General features: G+C 42.2%; 3 protein-coding genes across 3 annotated transcripts in view; all 3 read right to left on the bottom strand.

Moving 5' to 3' along the window:
• LOC6036065 (insulin-like growth factor-binding protein complex acid labile subunit) overlaps positions 1-21,698 on the bottom strand; it is a 68,671-nt gene that overhangs the window by 4,751 nt on the left and 42,222 nt on the right. The gene's annotated exons all lie outside the window — the stretch shown is intronic.
• On the bottom strand, positions 10,799-11,665 carry LOC119765949. The gene is made up of 3 exons (XM_038250230.1): positions 11,544-11,665; positions 11,342-11,420; positions 10,799-11,251 (listed from the first exon to the last, which is right to left on the bottom strand). Exons 1-3 carry the CDS (start codon positions 11,663-11,665, stop codon positions 10,799-10,801), a joined length of 654 nt encoding a protein of 217 aa, XP_038106158.1.
• Positions 19,800-20,666, bottom strand: LOC119765948. Its single transcript, XM_038250229.1, has 3 exons — positions 20,545-20,666; positions 20,343-20,421; positions 19,800-20,252 (listed from the first exon to the last, which is right to left on the bottom strand). Exons 1-3 carry the CDS (start codon positions 20,664-20,666, stop codon positions 19,800-19,802), a joined length of 654 nt encoding a protein of 217 aa, XP_038106157.1.

The following is a 21,698-nucleotide window of genomic DNA, read 5'->3' as shown; positions in this document are numbered from 1 at the left end:
AACCGTCAATTTGAAGATTCAAAAACTCACCACGTTTGACCCGTTTGACAGTTCGACGTTGTCGTGCTATCTTGTCGCACGCTTTTTGACGTTTCGAGATAACGCATTTCAATGTTTGACCTTGAATAAACAATAACGTGCTCTAGGCACGCAATGTAAACAATAACAAACACGTTTTGTTTGGTTGGACATTCTGTGCATTGTCCCGAATTTTGGTTGAATTTGATTCCGAAGTCCCGAGTCATAATCAAAAATGTTTGTCCGACTACCGTGGACGTGTACGTGTGTCAAACGAGTTCTGACCTAAAATCTCTTTGGCAAGTTTTCGCACTTACAGCAATAACAGGGTGTGTCAAGATAGCACGACAAGATTGAAGCTTTCTTTCGGATTTTGTTGAATATCTCAAGATTGAAGTAGAATTTTTGGGATCTGTCAAAAGGTGAGGCAATGAAAGCTGCATAAAAAGCTGTTCTTAACCCAATTTGACCCAAAATCAACGTGCGAAAAGATAGCACAGCAAAGACGTAATTGCTCAAATTGATCGATAGTTTGCGTGCATACAGTTTTATACGCCTGTCAAATGCCTGTAAAGTGCGATGGTGAGTTTAAAATGGCCGTGGTGAGTTTCCATTTATTTAAACTGACGGTTAAATTTCTGACTGATAGATTTGAAAAGAGATTTGCGACTGTTTGTCTGTGCTTGAACCTAACACAAGATATCAGACCTTCTAAATTATTTTAGATCTTTCAATTCATTAGGAAATCGAAAAAAAATCCACCTTTAACAGAAATCCTTCACGTAGAACCTCCCAAATCCAAATATCACCTTTTTCCTTCAAAATCAAACAACTCCTGCGAGGGAGGTGGGAGGGGGAATTTCCAAAACTTTTCTCGACCCCCTCAGTCGAAATTGCTCAACTCGATAATGCAATTAGCCGCGAGCACGTTGTACACTTTTGCTGCAGCAATTGCGCCCGCGTCTAGAGCTGTCTGTCTGTCTCAGCTTGCTCTTGATGTGGTTCCGGGTAAATTTTATGTATTATATTTTATTTGGCGCAAATTTGGTGTGAAAAGCACTTGAGGGCGCCAAAGTCGAACTATAGCGCCAAAAGTACATAAATAAATGAGTCCCAAATTTGGGGTTTGAGGGAAGGGGGAACAATTGGCATGCTCGCGACGTCAGATTTAAGAAGGGACTCGGCAAAGTGGGGTCGTTTTGATGGAGAATTTGAAACCGGCAAGCAATTTAAAAATAGGAAGGGGGTGGCAATTAGGGAGTTCGCTGGAAAACAACCGTGTTGAAATGGCAATTACCCGAGGGCAATTTGGTGGAATTTTAGTTTTCAGAAATGCCATTTTAGCTACGATTTCGCTGTCACGTCACTTTGTACAAGTTTTGCAATTATGCGATGGCTTCTAATTGAGATTGTTTCCGCTAAATTGTTGTTTGCGCTAAGCAAGAAAAAAGTCATGTCGTTGCATTGTTTTTCTTGTTCAAATGAACATTGAAGGGAATTCTTCTCTCGCGATTAATATGCTCTCAAACTAAATTCATGACGTTTTGCTCTCGGCCATCTGCTGTAAGTTTTCGATTCTGCTTTGTGTCCATGTTTGTTCACCTTGAAAGAGAGTAAAAATTAGATGTTTTTGACGATTTTGTTTTGTGCGAACGTTCGTACACACTGAGAGAGAAAAAAGAGCTCTCTTTTCGATTCTGCTTTTTGTGGACTTACGTACACGCTGAGAAAGAGAAAAAAAACATTTTCAACTGATTTTCGAGCTCTTCGTGAAAGAACGTATATTTGAAGGTTGCGTAACTCTCTGTTAAATTTGCATCTGTAATTGAAATGTTATGATATTTCAAGACCAACCCAACCCTCTTTAAGTTCACTCAACTCTTCATAAAATAACAAGCCACTCACAAGACATTCTGTGATCTGATTCCAACGGGGTTTTGCTTGAATTCCGAACTGCCATAACTTTCTACTGCTCACAATCTCAACAGAGAAAAAGGATCGTTGCCCTGCGTATGTTTCTGGCCCAGCTCAAATCCAAATTCCATGAACCCAAGAAGTGGAAAAGAATTTAATATAAATTCACTTGAACAGCTCATTCACTTCAGTGTGTGCGAGTGCTGCATGCGAGTGTGTGTGTCGTCATATTGTAGAACACACCCCCTCTTAGACCAGAACAAAAGCAAAAGCTTTTCCACTCTTATCAAACTCAATTTAAGCCCAATGAGACATTGATTAAAGTGAGCTTTTTCCGGCTTTCTGGATGTTTTTCCTCTTCTTTGTCGTGTACTCGTCGTCGAAGGGAGATATTCAGAGCAATGTAAGTCTTGGAAGTTCCGCCTCTCTCTCTTGAATATTTCCTCAACCTCTTTTTTTGTCGTTTAAGATTGCGTATTACATTTTCGTGTTTAAATGGGACAGTTGGGGTAAACAAAAGGAAATCCTCATTTTTTACAAAAATATTTGATGAATACAAAAAAAAAAACATATTAAAATTACTAACAAAAAAATTTGAGTGCACAGTAAAAAATTAAAGATTTTTACATCTGAAAATGGGGGCATCTTTCTTTTAAAAAAAATTGAAATTTTACCTCTTCAAATGTATAAATTTACCACTTTTTCAGTATAATTCGAGGTATTACATAATATTTAAGATAAAATAACACTTTCCAAATTCACACCATTTTTAAATGTGTGACCATTATTGTCATATTTTATTAGGAACATGTAAATTTTCATCAGATTTTTGGTGAATTTCCATCAAATTCACATTTTTACATATTTTTTATGTAATATTACTCAAAAAAGAGGTAATATTCAACTTACCAAAATTCAACTTTTTTCTGTGTACTTTATCAAATTCAAATTTATTTATAAGTGAAAAACAAGTCCTGTCAAAAATTAAGCAGAACATAATCTCTAAAAATGATTGAATTTTGTGATCAATTAACATTTTTTCTTGTTAAGTTTTATTTATTCCACATAAATTAAAGAAAAAATATATAAAAATAAAGAGTTTCACAGTAGAAAAAATATGTGAAATTGTTAAATTTGAAGGCGTGATATTAGTTCTTTTATTTTGTAATATTTACACTGAAATTGTGGTATTTTTTATTTTAAGAGGCCAAATTACACATTTATTCCGATTCATTTAGATCTACCCATTCCAAGATTAAATATTAAAATGATTGTTAACTGTGTGGAAATTGTGAAAATTGATAGTGTAATATTACTTATGTTATGATGTAACGTAAAACGTAAAAAAACAATCAAAAAAAAAAGTAAATCAAAAAAAATAAAAAGTTTAGCAGTACAAATTATCTGATGTGAATTTACGACTGGGAATTCAACTTTCCTGAAAATATGTGTCAGAAAAATGTATCCATCCCCAGATGTAATTTCACCTCCGAAAATATGTATGTTTACCTCTTAGAATGAGTAATGTAAGGTTAAGTTTAGGTAATGTGAAAGATATACAGATAAATCTGTATTATACAGATTTTTCGATCCCAAAAATCACAAAAATCTGTATATCCAGCTTTTTAAGCGAAAATGGCGTTCGAATGGTGAACGCCCGAAATGTCAAAATCGCGCAGTGGTACCAACATTGCGAAAAAAGTGTCCCATGGCATGACAGCCACATTTTTTGTCTAATGTTGGTGCTACTGCGCGATTTTGACATTTCGGGCGTTCAACATTCGAACGCCATCTGCGCTTAAAAACCTAGATACAGATTTTTGTTAAATGATTTGCTTCAAAAATTTCAACAATTGAGTACCGTAAACCGGGGTGACTTTGATAGGATTTCAATTTGTTTTTAGAATATTTTCCAACAGGTAAGGTTTTTCTCAAGATTATTATTTTTAAAACATGTACTGGGGTAGGCCACACAAAGTCCATGCACTATTTTGGAAAAAAAGTTTTTTCAATAGTGTTTAGAAAAATAGGTACGTTAAAAATTCTTGGTTTTAATTCCGGGGTGACTTTGATAGTCATAGTTTTTCTTGTTAAAATCATTTTTAAGATGTTCAAACTTTATTTGTACGTTAAATGTACCATCACTAAAGTAGCTGATATAGTTTGTAAGAAAAAAAATCAATGCTTATATTAAGTTAACTAAGTTTATAAGCTTTTTAACAAAATACATATAAATTTTAGGTAAAATTGTTAAAAAGTCGGAATTTTGCCTGAAATTTGTTAAAAATAGTTTTGTTTATAAAATTATCGATTTATATTGCATTTTATACTGAATTCGAAGCACGAATCACAAGTTTTCACATTTTACATGAAATTTGTTCAACTGAATTTGCCTATAAATTTGGAGATTTTTTTTTCAATTGTGTTTCAAAAACACATATTTTTTTATTATTTACAAACTTATTTAACCTTCTCCTAGTGGAAAATTGTTCAGAGAATTCGAAAATGCATTCCGTTTTCCGATTAAAAATCATGTTCATTGAGAAAATCATGACACTTTGAGAAGTTTAAAATAATGACTTATATCCACATTTTCTTAACTATAGTTAACTAACTTTATAAACTTTTCAAAAATATATGAAAAGTTCTTCATGAGGTACTTTGAACACTTCTCTACCACGGTCAGTATGTTTCTGAACCATTCCTTTCGTATTTTAATTGTACTCTTCGTTTTGCGGAAAAATCGCAAACCTATCAAAGTCACCCCGGCTATCAAAGTCACCCCGTTTTACGGTAATTGAATTATGCTTTAATATAATCAAAAAATTCAAATCTATTGTTAAAAGTCAAACATAAATCTTATATGGCTTCGAATTTGACATGATACAGTTAATATACAGATTTTTCTCAAGAAAATACAGATCTCCTATTAAATAATGTGGCATCGTTGGTCCAAACAATGTGTTTTAAATAATCTTTAGAAATGTATATGATTATAAAAATAATCCAGCAATTTCATACAAAAAATATGTTTTTTAATTAAAAAAAAATGTGTTCTGTTTGTTTTAGCTATGTTACACAAATCTTAGAAATATTACATCGGGGAATGTTGACAGATTTAGTGTCAGAAAAAGTGTGTAAATTTATATCTTTTCAATGATATTTTCCATACCTTCCACAAAAATTGAGCTAAAATGACATCGAAAAGAGGTAATCTTCTACAATCAAATTTTTCAACCTTCCAAAATTTAACATTGTTTACAACGTAGCTTGAATAAAAATAATCATTTATAAAGAAAACATTTTTCAAACACAGTAGATTGTTAAATGAATGAATACATTACCCAATGAAAACGTTTTAATGTGAAATTTCAGACAGTTTCACGATTTTTTTAAAAGTTGGCATTAAAAATCAGTCTAATAGTTATTTATTTGACCTCTGTTAGAAAAAAAACATATGTTACATTTGACCAAATATTTTGTCAGTTAAAAAATTTAAAATACAAAAAAAAAGCTTTTTACAATTAAAAAAAAATTTCCCAATTCACCCCTCAAATTCAGAACTTCACCAGTAAACCAAGTGGCCTCTGCCACCATCCATACCGTTCGAGCTTGATGGAGTTGGAAAGCGTTTTTCGTTCGAATTAAATGGCTTAACTTTATCATCTCCACTTTGGCATGTCAGGAAGAGTAAATAAAGGAATTATTGGAAAAGTTGTACTCTTCCTACGGGCTGCTGGAGGTGGTTCGGTTGGAGGAAGGCGACATTTCCAGGTAAGTTGGTTCAATTTTGCCCTGAAGAAAACCAGGAATGCTTGCACAAACAAAGAAAAACCTACGAGTCTTGAGAGTGCCCCAACTTTAAGTCAACTCTAGCTTACGGGGAAAAAGTTAATCGTATTCCCCTGTCTTTAAGCAACCATAAGTGTGGGAGTGTGTGTATGAGTTCGCACATGGTAATGGTGGGTGTTGTTTGCTGCAGGTTAGACAAGAATTTACCCTCCCAGTTGCTGAAAACATGCCAAAGTTTGAAATCGCAAAAGGGTGTCTACCCGGCAGCCAACCGGCTGGGGGAAAAGAGGAACTCGCCGAACACGCTTTTCCGAGAAATAAAAGAAGCTGGGAAATTGAATTTTGATATGATAGAATGCGACACACACGTGGCTTGCAAGTGTGAGTGTGGAAGAGAGTCCTGGGACAAAGTTTTTCCCGGCGGCAGCAGCTGTTGCTGCTGCTGTTCTTAGAAGGAAATTTTTGCTTGGAACAGATTAGAGTGGTTTGCTGGAAGTGGGAGTGAGAAATGTTGAATAGATGAAATTCTTTTAAATTGTGCTGGAAGTTTGAGCTTGAATCTGCCGGTCTTGGGAATTTCAGTTGACAGCGTATGGAAGAGTTTTGAAGTGCAATTGGATGGAATTTGGGGAGCGCTTTTGTGAAGTATTTTTTCAATCGATCAATTGATTTTGTTGATTTACCGTCATCAGGGGAGACATTGGATCTGGGAGGTGAGTTTGGGTCATACTAAAAAGCTGAAATTTGTGTGATCAAGTTTCAAGAATAAAAATAAAATTCTCAAAATAAAAATTGAGTAGTTGATTTGACGAGTGATAAGCTACCATTTTCTTTCAGTATAAATTAATTTAATTATATCTTTTAAATTTCTTTTCTAATATCAAGTACCGTAAAACGGGGTGACTTTGATAGCCGGGATGACTTTGATAGGTTTGAGATTTTTCCGCAAAATGAAGAACATGAATTAAATACGTACGGAATGTTATGGAATCATACTGACCGTGTTAGAGAAGTGATAAATGTTCTTCTAGAAAAAGAAAATAAAAATAAATAAAAAAATTAAATTTTGAAAATTTCCAAAGTTAGTTAACTATTCTTAAGAAAACGTTGATGAATAGCATTTTTAAATATTCTCAAAGTGTCATAATTTTATCAATGAACATGATTTAATATCGGAAAATGCATTTAAGGATTCTTTGAACAATTTTCCACCTGGGAAGGTTTAATAAGTTCCCTCCTGGATGGGGGCGATCGTTCGCCAGCGTGGTCGCTGCCGGCAGTGGCAATACGGCCCAGCAAGAAGTTACCGGAGAAGATCTCTTTACCCTGCCAGAGTTCTTTGCTCTCGCAGGGGAGATGATGACGCGGTTTCGGACCTGCCGTAACAAGGCGGAGCAATTCCTGGCCCTTGGGGAGCTGATGAAAGGATAAAAAACTGTGATCTAGTTTTAAGCTTTTTCTATTTCTATCCCCTTTCCCTTACAATTTTAGTAAGTTTTTTTTATTTTTTTCTTACTCTTGGTGACACCTTTATTTACAAGCAATAACTGTTCCAAAATGGATTATGATGTAACACACAGCTGTATGGAACTCCAAAACTCTGTAACGTACCTCAAAAGAACTTATTGTATCTTGATTATTCACCAATAAAACCGAATTGAAATTGAAAATTTAAAAGATCTCATAATTTACAGGCAATTTCAGAAGGACACATTTCATATAAAATGTGTTTACTTTTGATTCACAAAACTAGTTTCAACGAATTTCAGGCAAAATTTTGACTTTTTAACAATTTTACCAAAAATCTATATTTATATTGTTAAACAGCTTATAAACTTAGTTAGTTTAATAGAAACAATTTTTTCCCTTTGAGCTATAGTAGCAACCTTATTGATGGTGGATTTGAAGCACACATAAGATTTGAACACTTTTAATCTTTTGAGTAAGTTTTTTTTTTAATTTTTTTTTCTTACTCTTAGTGACACCTTTATTTACAGCAATAACTGTTCCAAAATGGATTATGATGTAACACACAGCTGTAAGGAACTACAAAACTCTGTAACGTACCTCAAAAGAACTTATTGTATCTTGATTATTCACCAATAAAACCGAATTGAATTGAATTGAATTGAACACTTTTAATCTTATTTTAACAAGAAAACTATGATTATCAAAGTCCTTCCGGAACTCAAAATAAGAATTTCAAACTATTTTTACCATAAATTTTTTTTCCAAAAATAGTGCAGGGACCTTGTGTGCACAACATGTTTTAAAAATAGTAGTCTAAAGATATACCTTACCAGTTGGGATATTCTCTAAAAATAAATTGAAATCCTACCAATGTCACCCCAGTTTACGGTTTACCAAGAGTTATTTTTTTTTAGGGTCGAATAAACAAAATTTTATTTTTACATTTTGAGTGTTTTAGAAACCGCCTCTAGTCAGAGGTATTTAAAAAACACCGAAACCAGGAGTTTCAATGTCAAAATATTATTTTTTGCAATTTCGTCGTGAAACTACTTACTTTTCCTGTCATTCTTGAACGACGAAATAGCCTACTTTTCTGTACCAAAAATAACAGAATCGAATAGCAACACTTTTCAAAATAAATGCTGAAAAGTTCTTCTTTTCAGCACTCAAATGGATGCTGAAAAGTTGAACTTTTCAGCACTTGTTTCGAAAAGTAACACTTTTCAACATTTTTTTGATTTAAACGATTTATTGACAAAATACAGGAAAATTTGACATAAAATTTCACTCAGTGTGTGTTTTTTGGAATTGCAAAAAATGTTGTATGGAACTCGTTGCAAAACTTGATTTTTTCAGCACGAGTCGTACATTTATCCAACGAGGTTCACCGAGTTGGATAAAAACCTCTTTTTGTAACTTGTTGCAAAAACTACTATTGCAGCTTGAAAACATAACTGGATTTTTTTAGTCCAATAAACCAAATTTCCATTGATTGCTTGAATTATTTTGGGAAAATATAAATTTGCGTTTATCGGGCATTTTAAAAAATCTACTTATTTTTTCAAGCAGCAAAATAATATTTTGTCATCTAGAATTGTTGTTAATCTGTATGACTTCAGATGCGTTTCAGAAATGAAATTGAACAGTTTTTGGTTACTGTTAAGATAAAAACTTATTCTTGTAAAGTAACTCAAATTACCGTGACCGTGCTGTTTCAAACGTTTTCAATCTCTCTTTACATTTCTTTTAAAAAAACAATCTTATAGCTTATTTGTCTAAAGAAAGGACGGTAAATAAATGGAAACAGGAAAAACATTCCGACCCGATTTTCGGGGATCCAGGGATTGGAAACTCGGGATGTGGAACTGCAGGTCTCTCAACTTCGATGGGAGCGACCGCATTCTTCACAACGAATTGCGGGTCCGCGGTCTCGAAGTCGTGGCGCTGCAGGAGGTGTGCTGGACGGGGAAGGACCACCGAGAACTCGGTGGGTATACTATGTATTGAGCGGCGGCGATACACACGAGCTGGGGACAGCTTTTATCGTGCTGGGTGAAATGGCGAAGCGCGTGATTGGGTGGTGGCCAGTCAACGACAGAATGTGCCGGTTGAGAATCAAGGGCCGATTCTTCAATCTGAGCATCATCAACGTGCACAGCCCGCACATGGGAAGCGACGCCGATGACAAGGACGCTTTCTACGAGCTTCTTGACCGCGAGTACAGGAAGTGTCCAAAACACGACGTCAAGATTGTCATCGGCGACTTGAACGCTCAAGTTGGCCAGGAGGAGGAGTTTAGACCGGTTATTGGGAGGTTCAGCGCTCACCAGCAGACGAACGAGAACGGCCTACGACTCATCGATTTCGCTACCTCCCGAAACATGGCCATACGTAGTACCTTCTTCCAGCACACCTCCTATACAAGTACACCTGGAGATCACCAAACGACACGGAGACGCAAATCGACCATGTTCTCATCGATGGTCGGCACTTCTCGGACATAATCGACGTCAGAACCTACCGTGGCGCGGACATCGACTCGGACCACTACCTGGTGGTGGCAAAGCTGCGCCAACGCCTGTCCGAGGTCAACAAGATCCGGTACCGTCGCCCGCAGCGGTATAACCTGGAGCGACTCAAGGATCCTGAGGTCGCTACCCAGTACGCGCGGGAACTCGAAGCTGCGTTGCCTGACGAGGGTGAGCTCGCCGAAGCCCCTCTGGAGGCCTGCTGGAGCCACATGGAAGCAGCCATCAACGCAGCGGCATCGAGCGCCATCGGGTACGTGGACCGAGTTCGACGGAACGGCTGGTTCGACGAGGAATGTCAGGCGATTTGGGACGAGAAGAAAGCAGCGCGGGACAAGTGGCTGCTGCGCAACACCCGTGGGAACAAGGAGTCGTACAAACAGTTGCGAAGACAGCAAACCCATCTCTTCCGGGATAAGAAGCGCCGCCTGGAAGAGTTGGAGTTCCAGGATATGGAGCAGCTGTATCGCTCCAACGAAACGCGTAAGTTCTACAAGAAACTCAGTCAATCCCGGACTGGCTTCATGCCGCGAGCCGAAATGTGCCGGGATAAAGACGGAGGAATCTTGACGGACGAGCGTGAGGTGATCGAAAGGTGGAAGCAGCATTTCGACGAGCACCTGAACGGCCCAGAGGCGGAGTACCAGGACGACGGGGGAAACGACGTCAGCGGTATGGTGGACGGCGAGGACGAGCCAGCACCCACGATGAGGGAGGTTAAGGATGCCATCAAGAAGCTTATAACTTTCGGGTCTACTAGGGTGACCCTCTTAGTTATTTCATGCTACAAGGCAAGGGGATCGAAATATAAAACTCAATGGGGTGAGTGGGTGGTCCAAATAACTCCCTTTTTTAACCTCAGGGTCGGCATAAATTATGCTCACGAGGCAGGAAAACACTGGTGTCGCATCAAGCTTAACTCCTCGGTTTATTGTCCTGTTTGTCACGTTCTTGTCACGGCTTCCTCCTAAACCTGACCTTCTCCCTCCTGTCCTAACCCACTTCCTTATTGTCTATCTCCTACCTTGACACTTTCTTCCTTGTTTGTCCGTGGGCGGACCTGCTGCTCGGGGCCCTCAGCTACTGCTGCCGCTGCTGCTGGATCTGCTGACGCGATCGCTGTCTCCGACCTCGGCCTGCTCGCGCTGCTCGCTGGCCTGGGGTGGCTTGTCGTGGCCGTCGACGTTCCGACGCACGGGTTGATGCTGCTGCAGCCTTCGCTGGACCCTCGTTTGCCTGCCCTCTGCGCGTCCTCGAGTGTGTTGACGGACTCGAGCTTCAGCTGTCCCAGAAGGTACCGCTGGTCTTGCCCGGTTTCCGGCGCAGGGTTGGTTGATGTAAGGCAGGTCTTCGGGTGTGGCTCGTGGTTCCCGGATGGAGGACTCACACGACTCAGCTTTGAGCGGCTGGTCGCTGGTCGACACCGATTGTGCACGGTGGACGGGTTGGGGATACCACTTGCGAGCCACGGGTTGTTCCGGAAGATCCGAGTCGCGGATTCCGGCTTTTGTAGCTAAAACTACGGGGTCCTGTGATGAGATGGGGGAACAAGATGGCGGTTACACTGGGCGTTGGTTTCGGGGCACGGATCAGGGTTATTGACAAGTTCGCGGGTTTACCTGGATGTCCTGGGGTGTCTTGCACGGTCTTTCCGTGTCCTCCGTGAAGTCCTTCTCCTTGGCGAGTTGCGGCACTTCACTTTATTACGCCGCGGAGCTTTAATCGTAGCTCGGACGGCTTCACTCGCGATTTGTACGATACGTACTCTTTCCAATACACCGGGCAAATGGCCGATCTACGGCAGGACATGGAACCGCGAACCTCTGATCCGGCGAAGTCCCATATTTCGCCCCATCATCATCATCATCCTTTTCGCCACCGCTACCATCCTTGCGATGTTCTTCGGCCCTCTGGTGGTGGCTAGCGGCGTTACTCCATCTCATTGGCGATCTCATACGGGGTGGTCGCGCTCGCTCTCCGTGGGTGACACAAACCAAATCGTCTCACTCTCAACGAACACACTCGCTAACCTGCCCCTGTGTCACTGGAATTCACTCACTACACACCCACTGGTTACACTCTCCTCCCACTCGGGTAAAAAAATATTAGTGAAGCTAATATTTTTTTTTAACATTCACTTCAATAAGATGTAGCGTCCTGCTGAACCTACGTCGTAACCACTGCATTCTCACAAAATCGCTTTTCACACTTCTTATGTTTTGCGCGCAGTAGTTGACAGGAATTTACTCGAATAAAAATGCGTTTTACTAGGTCCTGCAGACGAATACATGAAAGGAGACATTTCGCACAGTGTGGGTTGTGTTGGGGTCATAAGGTTTCATCGTTGTAACACAAGTGTTCAACTCCACGCTGTTTAATCGGTTTTACCAATGTACTGGCCCTCAATGTTTCTTCAACTCCGGCCTCCAGCAACACATCACAAAGTCCTACTAACCAACAAAGATGAGGAACAATTTAAAACCGTTACTATTTACAAAATTTACAATTTACATCACAGAATAAATAAATGAATAAATAAATAAATAACAAATAAAATATGTACAAATTAAAACTAGCATGCAACATTTTTCTATTTACATCAGTCCTGAATTGGATCGGGGTCATAAGTTATCATCGCTCGAAAGCTCCTCTCTGTTTCAAGACTGTAAAAAGTCTCTACTGACCATCAATGTCTTATCGACTCCGGTCTCCAGCGATTCCAATCAGATAACTGAGATAATTCAAAGAATTTAATTATGAATAATTTATTTTTGGAATTTTTAAGCAAGCAAATTTTATTTATTTTTTTCTATTTTTTTTATATTTTTGAATAAATTAAGCATGCAATAAACAAAAATACCCTAAATTTCCGGAAATAAATAAATTAAAAAAAAAACATGTTCAAAACGACGCAATTTTACGGTACCATCTTCATTTCATACGCGCGCGCGAAATATTTCAATTGTCGGAGTTGACCCGATCGTGTTGATAACGTTATCACTTCTTCATCTGTGTATGCAATCAGCTCCCGTTTGTCAACTGTCATGCTAATGTCAAACTATTGTCAAGCTACATGTGATCAATATGTGCTTGAATAATATGGTAAGTCGCAATGATTTTACAATTAGGAAAATATTTTGAGTTTATTCACCTCTCCTTGAGGGTAGATTATCATTTTAAGATCAAACCAGATCTGGAAAAGCGCTTTTGATCAATAATTAGTGGAATCTCAAGTGAGGTTGAATAAACTTAATGATTTCCTAGTTGCGAGATCATTGTTGATATTCTACATGTGAATGAAAAAAAAATATGAGGAAAATATGCGTACAAAGGTAAGTACGGTGAACTAGAACTGACTAGACTTCTCAGACTACGAGGTGTGTTCAAAGACACGACGACTGACTAGAAAACTGTTGCGATTCGCACAAAACTGCTATTGGGCACAAAATTTACTATTGGACAGTGACTTTCGAGGTTATGATATCTACGTACAACATTCGCACTCATACAGACATACGCCATCGATCACTAAGTAGTGCAGTACTAGATGAGCTCTTTACAGTACCGCATACCAAGATAATCAATGCAACTGCTGCATTTATGTGCAAACTGCATTTCATTCATCAACTCCTATCAATGAAACAACACAAAACAAATTAAAATCAATTAAAATGTGAAACAAAATACAATTCTCTTTGATTGACCTAGGATTTTACTAATACTGTCGACTTTCTTCTACACAACCTGCCTACAGTGCATCTGCATCGCACTGCTGCACAACATAATGCACCTGCACTCCCGAAACATGGCGAAATTATGCAGAAGGGAATGGACAACTGGACCAGATGAACTTTTTGTCGGACTAGCTGTCGGAGCACCTCCTGACCTTCCACGGGAATCGGCTGCAATCATGCTCCATGCGCGGCAAACTACGCCTTCAAGTCACCTGCTGAGAACACTCCCAGGGACTTTCCATTCATGTCGGCGACTTCGTACGAGCTTGTGCCCTTCTTGGCAACAACGACACACGGCACGTACTGAGGACCCAGCTTGGCGTTATAATCGTTACCTGCGGACGACAGTCGGAACGACCGCTTGAAAACCCGCTGGCCAACGTCAAACGAAGGTGAGTACCTCTTGTGACGCAGATCGTATGTCCTTTTTGTGCTCTCGTGAGCCTTTTTAAGATTCTCTCTCACCATTTCCCAGATTTTTCTACTCCCTTCTACCTTTCTACTCCCTTCATCGCCTCCATCCTCTCTTCTTCTGTGGATTCCTCGTCTTTCTCCAACCGATGCTGAGTACCACGAGTGACAATCTCGTGCCCAAACACTATGCGATGTGGGGTGAATTTTGTTGTTGAGTGCACCGTGTTGTTCAACACGTGCTCTATCTCCGAGATCTTTGTGTCCCACAAACGTTGGTTCTCACGAACGTACGTGCGGATCATCGCGTTGATCGTTCGGTTCTGCCTTTCCGCCGGGTTCGCTTGGCTACGGTGACGAGCATTCGCCCAATGCTGAATCTCGTACTTCTGTAGTAACTCCTGGAACTCCTTGGACAGAAATGTCGTGGCGTTGTCCGTGATCAAGTACTGTGGTACCGACAACTTTCGCAACCAATTTTGCTCAAAAATCGTGCACAATGAACTAGCAGATATCTTCTTCACCGGAACAAGAAGGCAGTACTTAGAGAAGATGTCAAGAATGACCAATAAGTGGGCATTGCCCTGCTTGCTTCTGGGAAGAGATTGGATGTAGTCCATGCACACGATCTGAAACGGTTTTGTTGCTACTCGCTGCTTTCCCATCTCTGGTGCCATCGACACCGTGGAATGTTTGTTCTCCTTACACGAGTCGCATCTCCCAATGTGCTTCTTGAGGTCGGCACTCATTCTCGGCCAATAATACCTCCTTTTCAGCTGCTCGATGCACTTCTCAAAGCCGATGTGAAGCTTTCCATCGTGCTCGCTTTTCAACACCTCTTGACGCTTAGATTCCGGCACGCACTCTTTCCACTCAAACCGGTAGTCTAGAACATCCGATTGAGAAGAAACGAGCTTGTACAGCCGGCCATCGTCGATCCGGAAGTCCATGTACTTCTCGGGATCCTCGGTCACAGCCTGAAACAGGTTGTTGTACCACGCGTCTCCATCGTTCGCACCTAGCGACTCCATCGACCGAGACAGAGCATCCGGCACGATGTTGTCTTTCCCGCGACGATGTTTGACTTCCATGTCGTATTGTTGAAGTGTTATGCTCCATCTGCTGAGCCGCGAAGATGAGCGCCACTTCGATCTCATGATGAATGAGAGCGCAGACGAGTCCGTGACGAGTGTGAAATGGGTTCCCTCGATGTAACCACGGAACTTCTCAATGCACCTGAGCGCGGCCAATCCCTCCTTCTCGGCGGCATGGTAATTGAGCTCGGCTCCATTCAGTTTCTCCGAGTGATATGCGATAACCTTCTCTACCCCATCGTGAACTTGCGTTAGAACTCCTGCGAGAGCGGAATCGCTAGCGTCGGTCTGCACGCAGAACGGGACGCTAAAGTCCGGGTTGGCCATCACGGGCGCGGAAATCAAACGCTCCTTGATGACCTGAAAAGCCTCATCTGCTTCCTTAGTCCACTGCACTCTCTTAGGCTTATTTTTAAGTAAGTTTGTGAGAGCAGCAGTTATTTTGGAAAAGTTCTCGATAAACCTGCGGTAATAATTTATCATACCGAGGAATCGCCTCAAAGCCCGTATCGAATTTGGGACCTGAAACCCTAGAATCGCTTGAACTCGATCTGGGTTAGGCCTGAGTCCATCTCTGGACAAAATATATCCGAGATACGGTAGTTCAGGACAACAGAAATTGGACTTTTCATAATTAATATACAAATTTGCTTGTGAAAGCCGTCTCGCAAGGTCTTTTAACTTTTGTATGTGGTCGTCGAAAGAATGACTTGCCACAACAATGTCGTCAAGGTACACAAAAATGGAAGGTTCAAGTGCACCATGACCTAAAACTCGATCCATTAGCTTGCTGAGGGTTGCCGGGCTATTGATCAGTCCAAACGGCAAGCGAGTGAACTGAAACAGGCCTTTTCCTGGAATGGAGAACGCTGTAAACTTGCGCGAATCCTCATTCAGGGGCACCTGCAGAAAAGCTTGACTCAAGTCGATCGTTGATAGATATTTAAATGGACCTAAATGGCTTAAAATCCTGTTTTGATGGGGGAGAGGATATGCATCCCTCTTGGTTCGCTCATTCAGCTTTCGGGCGTCCAGGCACAGCCTGACGTCTTCGCTGTCTCTCTTCTTCACCGGTACCACCGGTAAAGCCCAGTCAGAGTCGGACGGTTCAATAATGTTGTTCTCCAGCATGGCGTCCACAGCTCGATGAATTTTTCCTTGAATTTCCGGACTCCAAGGATACGGGTTCTTCCTTACAGGATCCGCTCCCTGAAACTCCTCCTTGATCTCGATCTTATGCTCGATCAGATCCGTTTTGCCGAAACTTCCTGGACGTGCAACTAAAAACAACTTCTTGACCTCCTCCAACTGCTGTAACTGATCTTCACTGAAATGTTCTTCTTCTTCTACGTTGGCTTCTTCTGTTTCGTCGATCGCATCGACGAACTCGTACGTGCTTGGCCTAATCCCGAATCGCTGCCAGAAATCATATCCCAAGATACATCTCCGTGCCAGCTTCGGTGCGACTAGAACCGGTAGAATCCTCGTTATTCCGTTGAACGTGATTGGAATGTCCGTGCTCCCCAGCACTTCCAAATCTTGTCCTGCTGCTGTCTTCAGGGTTGTGGTTGTGGGTTTAAGTTTAAGTTGTAAATCCTTCATCAGTTTTCTCCCTCCGATTACTGTTCGTTGTGCTCCGCTGTCGAGCAATCCAATTACAGAAATTCCCAGCATGTCGACCTTCACAAACGGCCTAGAGTCGTTACTGAGGGTGATGAGCATCGATGCAATCTCAGACTCCCCCGCAACTTCTCTTCTAACCCGTGAATAGCCGAGCTGATCTAAAATTTCTGCTGGATTCTCCTCGCTGGAATCGTGATGTTCAGGTGGAATCTGTTTCCGCCTGCTTCGTCTTACTGAGCAGTCCCGTTTTGGTTTTGACTCACAAAACGGACAACTTCCGGTTTCGAAACCTGGAAAACTGCAACGCTCGCAAAAGAGATTCAGCTCCATCGGACAATCAGCAAAACCATGGCCTGGCTCGTGGCAATTATAGCAAACACCCCGCTTCACAGGAATGTAAGCATTCACAATCCGCTGCAAGGCTTTGATTCCGCTTAACACCGATACTGAACTCCGTTGTGTTTGTTTAGTTTCCTGTTCCGGTCTGTACTCCCTCCTTGGTTCCTCACGATTCTGATGCTCTCTGCTTTCTTGTGAGCTTTCGTTCTGCTCACGCTTCTCTGTCTCTTGTTTCGGTTTGTCCTGGTTCCGGTTCTGATGTCGGATTCCACCAGAATTGTTCTGCTTCTGCTGGAAAAACTGTCTGTTGTTGTTGTGAAAATGTTGATGTTGCTCTTTAATCTCGTCAATCCTCACTAAATTTGAGGAAAACCTCTCCTTCTTCTGTCGAAACATGTTCCCGTTTATAGCGTCAAACTTCTTACAAAACTCTTTCATTTTAGGAATGTCGGAGATGTTAGCGGCAAGCATGGCGATTTGGCACTCCTCACGCGTGTTCCGGAAAAGCACCTCGAACTTCCGCTTATCATCCCAAGGACTCGACATATTCCTGAAGATCCGGACCATGTCCAAGTAAAAGTCCTGGAACTTCTCTCTAGCACCTTGTTTACGGTTGCTGGCTTGACGCTCGTAAACATAATCCATGTCGACAGGTAAGAACTCTGCTTTCAACTCCTCTACTAATCTCCTCCAAGAACCCAATTCGTTGTTTCCATTCACCTCCATAAACCACGCACGTGCCTTATGAGTGAACAGGTGGTGAGCACTCAGAAACAGTTCATCCTCGGAAAAGTGTTCCGAACGCGCATTGAACTCAACTTCCTTTAAGAATTCATTCAGCTTTCGTCCGTTATCCATACCATCGTAATGAATCGCCCACTTGTGAACCGGCAAACGTTTATTCACCGTCAGTTCCCTGTGTGTTGACGCTCCATTAACGTTTGGTTTGTCGTTGCTTTCTGTACCTTCCGATTCATTCAAACTCGTTTCTACGCTACCCTTTTGTTTTAGCCAATCAAAAAAATCATTCGGTTTTGGCTTTCCGTCTCCTGAGTTCTTGGGAACTCTCTCCGCGATCTGGGTACTGTTGGTGGATTTGCAAGGCTTGTCCTTCTCCTTCTGGGTTGCCTCCAGCATCTGAATCTGATTCATCAATTGGTGTACTACGGTAATGAGTTCCTTGTTTGCAGCAAGAAGCCTCTCCTTCGTAGCATTATGTTGCACCTTGTTACCATCACCAGTACCTTTCTCATTCTCTATCTGTCCTTCTTCACTCACCACTTCCTCTCTCAGCAATTTTGTTAAGTTTTCATTGACCAAAGCCAACTCAGCTGCTCTAACTACTGGAAGGTGAGAAGTGAGAGAGTAATATGTATTGAGTAACTCCATACATACTCTCGCGAGTGTCGCTATGCTGGTCAATTTCCTCTCATCGGTGACTCTCTCTTTGAGACGCATCAACCGGAATAGGAAATGAACCAGTCTCGTTTTGTAAACCTGAGCGGGAGCTCGTTGTGATCTACTAGTCTCCAGATGTCGTTCAATCCAGCTCAACTTATCATCACAAACTGCTAACTCTTCATCAACTGATACGCTTACAAACCGAAACTCAACATTTAACATACTTTTTTCTTCTTTCAGACGAACGCGTAATGCTTGTTCCTTTTGACTACGTGAAGCCGCATCACTCATGCTACGTGTCCTCAGTTCATGGTCCAGCTCATCAATGGGCAAGTGAGCTGTGTCCATCCCATGATACAGTGCAATTAGTTGGTTTAAATCCATGGCAGATTAAGGAAAATCAAAGATAATTAGAAATTTAAAAGAAATAAATAACAAAAATCAAACGACACAAATAAACGTCGTAAAATTTAAAATAAGTGCACCTAGGTTTTGATCAAGTGCAAAAATGAGATAATTGGAAAATGTAACTAGAAATTTGCTCAGTCACAAATTGTAAATTGCTCTTTTAAATTAGAAAACTAGAATTTGTTCACGCACTTCCTAGAATGCAAAATTGATCTGCCTGCTGTAGATTGCAAATAATTGAAAAACCTAAAATTTGTTCACGCTCGTAAAAGCTAATTAAGAATCACAGTTTTTATATCAATCAATCACTCAATTGTGAATGAGACTAATGATCATCAATGGATCAATAAATGACTTTTTCTGCTCGGTGTTTTATTTGGATGAGATGAAAAGATGACTGCAGTGCACAGATGAAGAAATGTTCCGGATTTTTGTTGAATTTACAGTTAGTATACTAAATTTTCCGACAATTGATCTTTTTAAGTTGAACCTCTTCTCTGTTGGTAGTCTCTCACTATCATTGACAGAACTCCAAGACCCCTCAAATGCAAATTTATTCGTCAGGTAAATTCGGTCAAAAACAGCCGTGCAAGTGTGACTTGTGAAATTGGTAGAGTGCACTGGGTACGAAACAGGGCGTCTTCCCAGAGACCTCGGCGAACACCTTATTGAAGTAAAACGTGTATCCTGCACAAGTAGCATAAACTGACTTTTAAGTTGGGCGCCAAAGTATAACTTTCGGGTCTACTAGGGTGACCCTCTTAGTTATTTCATGCTACAAGGCAAGGGGATCGAAATATAAAACTCAATGGGGTGAGTGGGTGGTCCAAATAACTCCCTTTTTTAACCTCAGGGTCGGCATAAATTATGCTCACGAGGCAGGAAAACACTGGTGTCGCATCAAGCTTAACTCCTCGGTTTATTGTCCTGTTTGTCACGTTCTTGTCACGGCTTCCTCCTAAACCTGACCTTCTCCCTCCTGTCCTAACCCACTTCCTTATTGTCTATCTCCTACCTTGACACTTTCTTCCTTGTTTGTCCGTGGGCGGACCTGCTGCTCGGGGCCCTCAGCTACTGCTGCCGCTGCTGCTGGATCTGCTGACGCGATCGCTGTCTCCGACCTCGGCCTGCTCGCGCTGCTCGCTGGCCTGGGGTGGCTTGTCGTGGCCGTCGACGTTCCGACGCACGGGTTGATGCTGCTGCAGCCTTCGCTGGACCCTCGTTTGCCTGCCCTCTGCGCGTCCTCGAGTGTGTTGACGGACTCGAGCTTCAGCTGTCCCAGAAGGTACCGCTGGTCTTGCCCGGTTTCCGGCGCAGGGTTGGTTGATGTAAGGCAGGTCTTCGGGTGTGGCTCGTGGTTCCCGGATGGAGGACTCACACGACTCAGCTTTGAGCGGCTGGTCGCTGGTCGACACCGATTGTGCACGGTGGACGGGTTGGGGATACCACTTGCGAGCCACGGGTTGTTCCGGAAGATCCGAGTCGCGGATTCCGGCTTTTGTAGCTAAAACTACGGGGTCCTGTGATGAGATGGGGGAACAAGATGGCGGTTACACTGGGCGTTGGTTTCGGGGCACGGATCAGGGTTATTGACAAGTTCGCGGGTTTACCTGGATGTCCTGGGGTGTCTTGCACGGTCTTTCCGTGTCCTCCGTGAAGTCCTTCTCCTTGGCGAGTTGCGGCACTTCACTTTATTACGCCGCGGAGCTTTAATCGTAGCTCGGACGGCTTCACTCGCGATTTGTACGATACGTACTCTTTCCAATACACCGGGCAAATGGCCGATCTACGGCAGGACATGGAACCGCGAACCTCTGATCCGGCGAAGTCCCATATTTCGCCCCATCATCATCATCATCCTTTTCGCCACCGCTACCATCCTTGCGATGTTCTTCGGCCCTCTGGTGGTGGCTAGCGGCGTTACTCCATCTCATTGGCGATCTCATACGGGGTGGTCGCGCTCGCTCTCCGTGGGTGACACAAACCAAATCGTCTCACTCTCAACGAACACACTCGCTAACCTGCCCCTGTGTCACTGGAATTCACTCACTACACACCCACTGGTTACAAGCTGAAGAACAACAAAGCAGCGGGTAAGGATGGTATCGGTGCTGAACTCATCAAGATGGGCCCGGACAAGCTGGCGGCCTGTCTACACCGGCTGATTGTCAAGGTCTGGGACACAGAACAGCTACCGGAGGAGTGGAAAGAGGGAGTAATATGCCCGATCTACAAGAAGGGGGACAAGTTGGAATGTGAGAACTATCGAGCCATCACTATTCTCAACGCGGCCTACAAAGTGCTGTCTCAGATCATCTTCTGTCGTCTGTCGGAGCGAGCAAAGGATTTCGTTGGGCCGTACCAAGCCGGTTTTGTGGAGGGAAATCGACGACGGACCAAATCTTTTGCTACGCCAAATCCTCCAAAAATGCCGCGAGTACCAGATCCCGACGCACCACCTGTTCATCGATTTCAAAGCCGCGTACGACTCGGTCGATCGCGAAGAGCTATGGAAGATCATGTACGAGAACGGCTTTCCCGGGAAGCTGATCAGACTGGTGAAATCGACGATGGACGGGGCACGGTGCAGCGTGAAGATTTCGGGGCGATGTCCGACCCGATCGAATCGCGCAAGGGACTGCGACAAGGCGACGGTATCTCCGGCCTCTGTTTCAACATTGGGCTTGAAGGTGTAATGAGGCGGGCGGGCTTCAACATGCGGGGCACGATTATCAACCGATCCAGCCAATTCATCTGCTATGCCGACGACATGGACATTGTCGGCAGGACGTTCGAGGAGGTGGCCAGGCGGTACACCGAATTGAAGCGGGAAGCAGAAAAGGTTGGATTGAAGGTGAATGTGGCGAAGACGAAATATCTGCTGGCAGGAGGAACCGAGTCCCTTAGGGCTCGCATAGGACCGAGCGTGACGATCGACGGCGACGAGTTCGAGGTCGTGGAGGAGT

The sequence above is a fragment of the Culex quinquefasciatus genome, chromosome 2 (genome assembly GCF_015732765.1).
Source record: "Culex quinquefasciatus strain JHB chromosome 2, VPISU_Cqui_1.0_pri_paternal, whole genome shotgun sequence".
In the NCBI taxonomy this organism is placed as follows: Eukaryota; Metazoa; Arthropoda; class Insecta; order Diptera; family Culicidae; genus Culex; species Culex quinquefasciatus.
Note: the sequence above shows the minus strand (reverse complement) of the source record. Positions and strands in the feature narration are given on the sequence as shown.

Bases quoted from the DNA above. Each gene is read 5' to 3' on its own strand.
- LOC119765949 (XM_038250230.1), bottom strand. From the start codon at position 11,665: ATGAGATGGAGTAACGCCGCTAGCCACCACCAGAGGGCCGAAGAACAT. The intron at 11,421-11,543 runs GTTCGCGGTTCC...GGCGTAATAAAG, and splicing joins GGGACTTCGCCGGATCAGAG to TGAAGTGCCGCAACTCGCCA. The intron at 11,252-11,341 runs GTAAACCCGCGA...ATCTCATCACAG, and splicing joins AGACACCCCAGGACATCCAG to GACCCCGTAGTTTTAGCTAC.
- LOC119765948 (XM_038250229.1), bottom strand. From the start codon at position 20,666: ATGAGATGGAGTAACGCCGCTAGCCACCACCAGAGGGCCGAAGAACAT. The intron at 20,422-20,544 runs GTTCGCGGTTCC...GGCGTAATAAAG, and splicing joins GGGACTTCGCCGGATCAGAG to TGAAGTGCCGCAACTCGCCA. The intron at 20,253-20,342 runs GTAAACCCGCGA...ATCTCATCACAG, and splicing joins AGACACCCCAGGACATCCAG to GACCCCGTAGTTTTAGCTAC.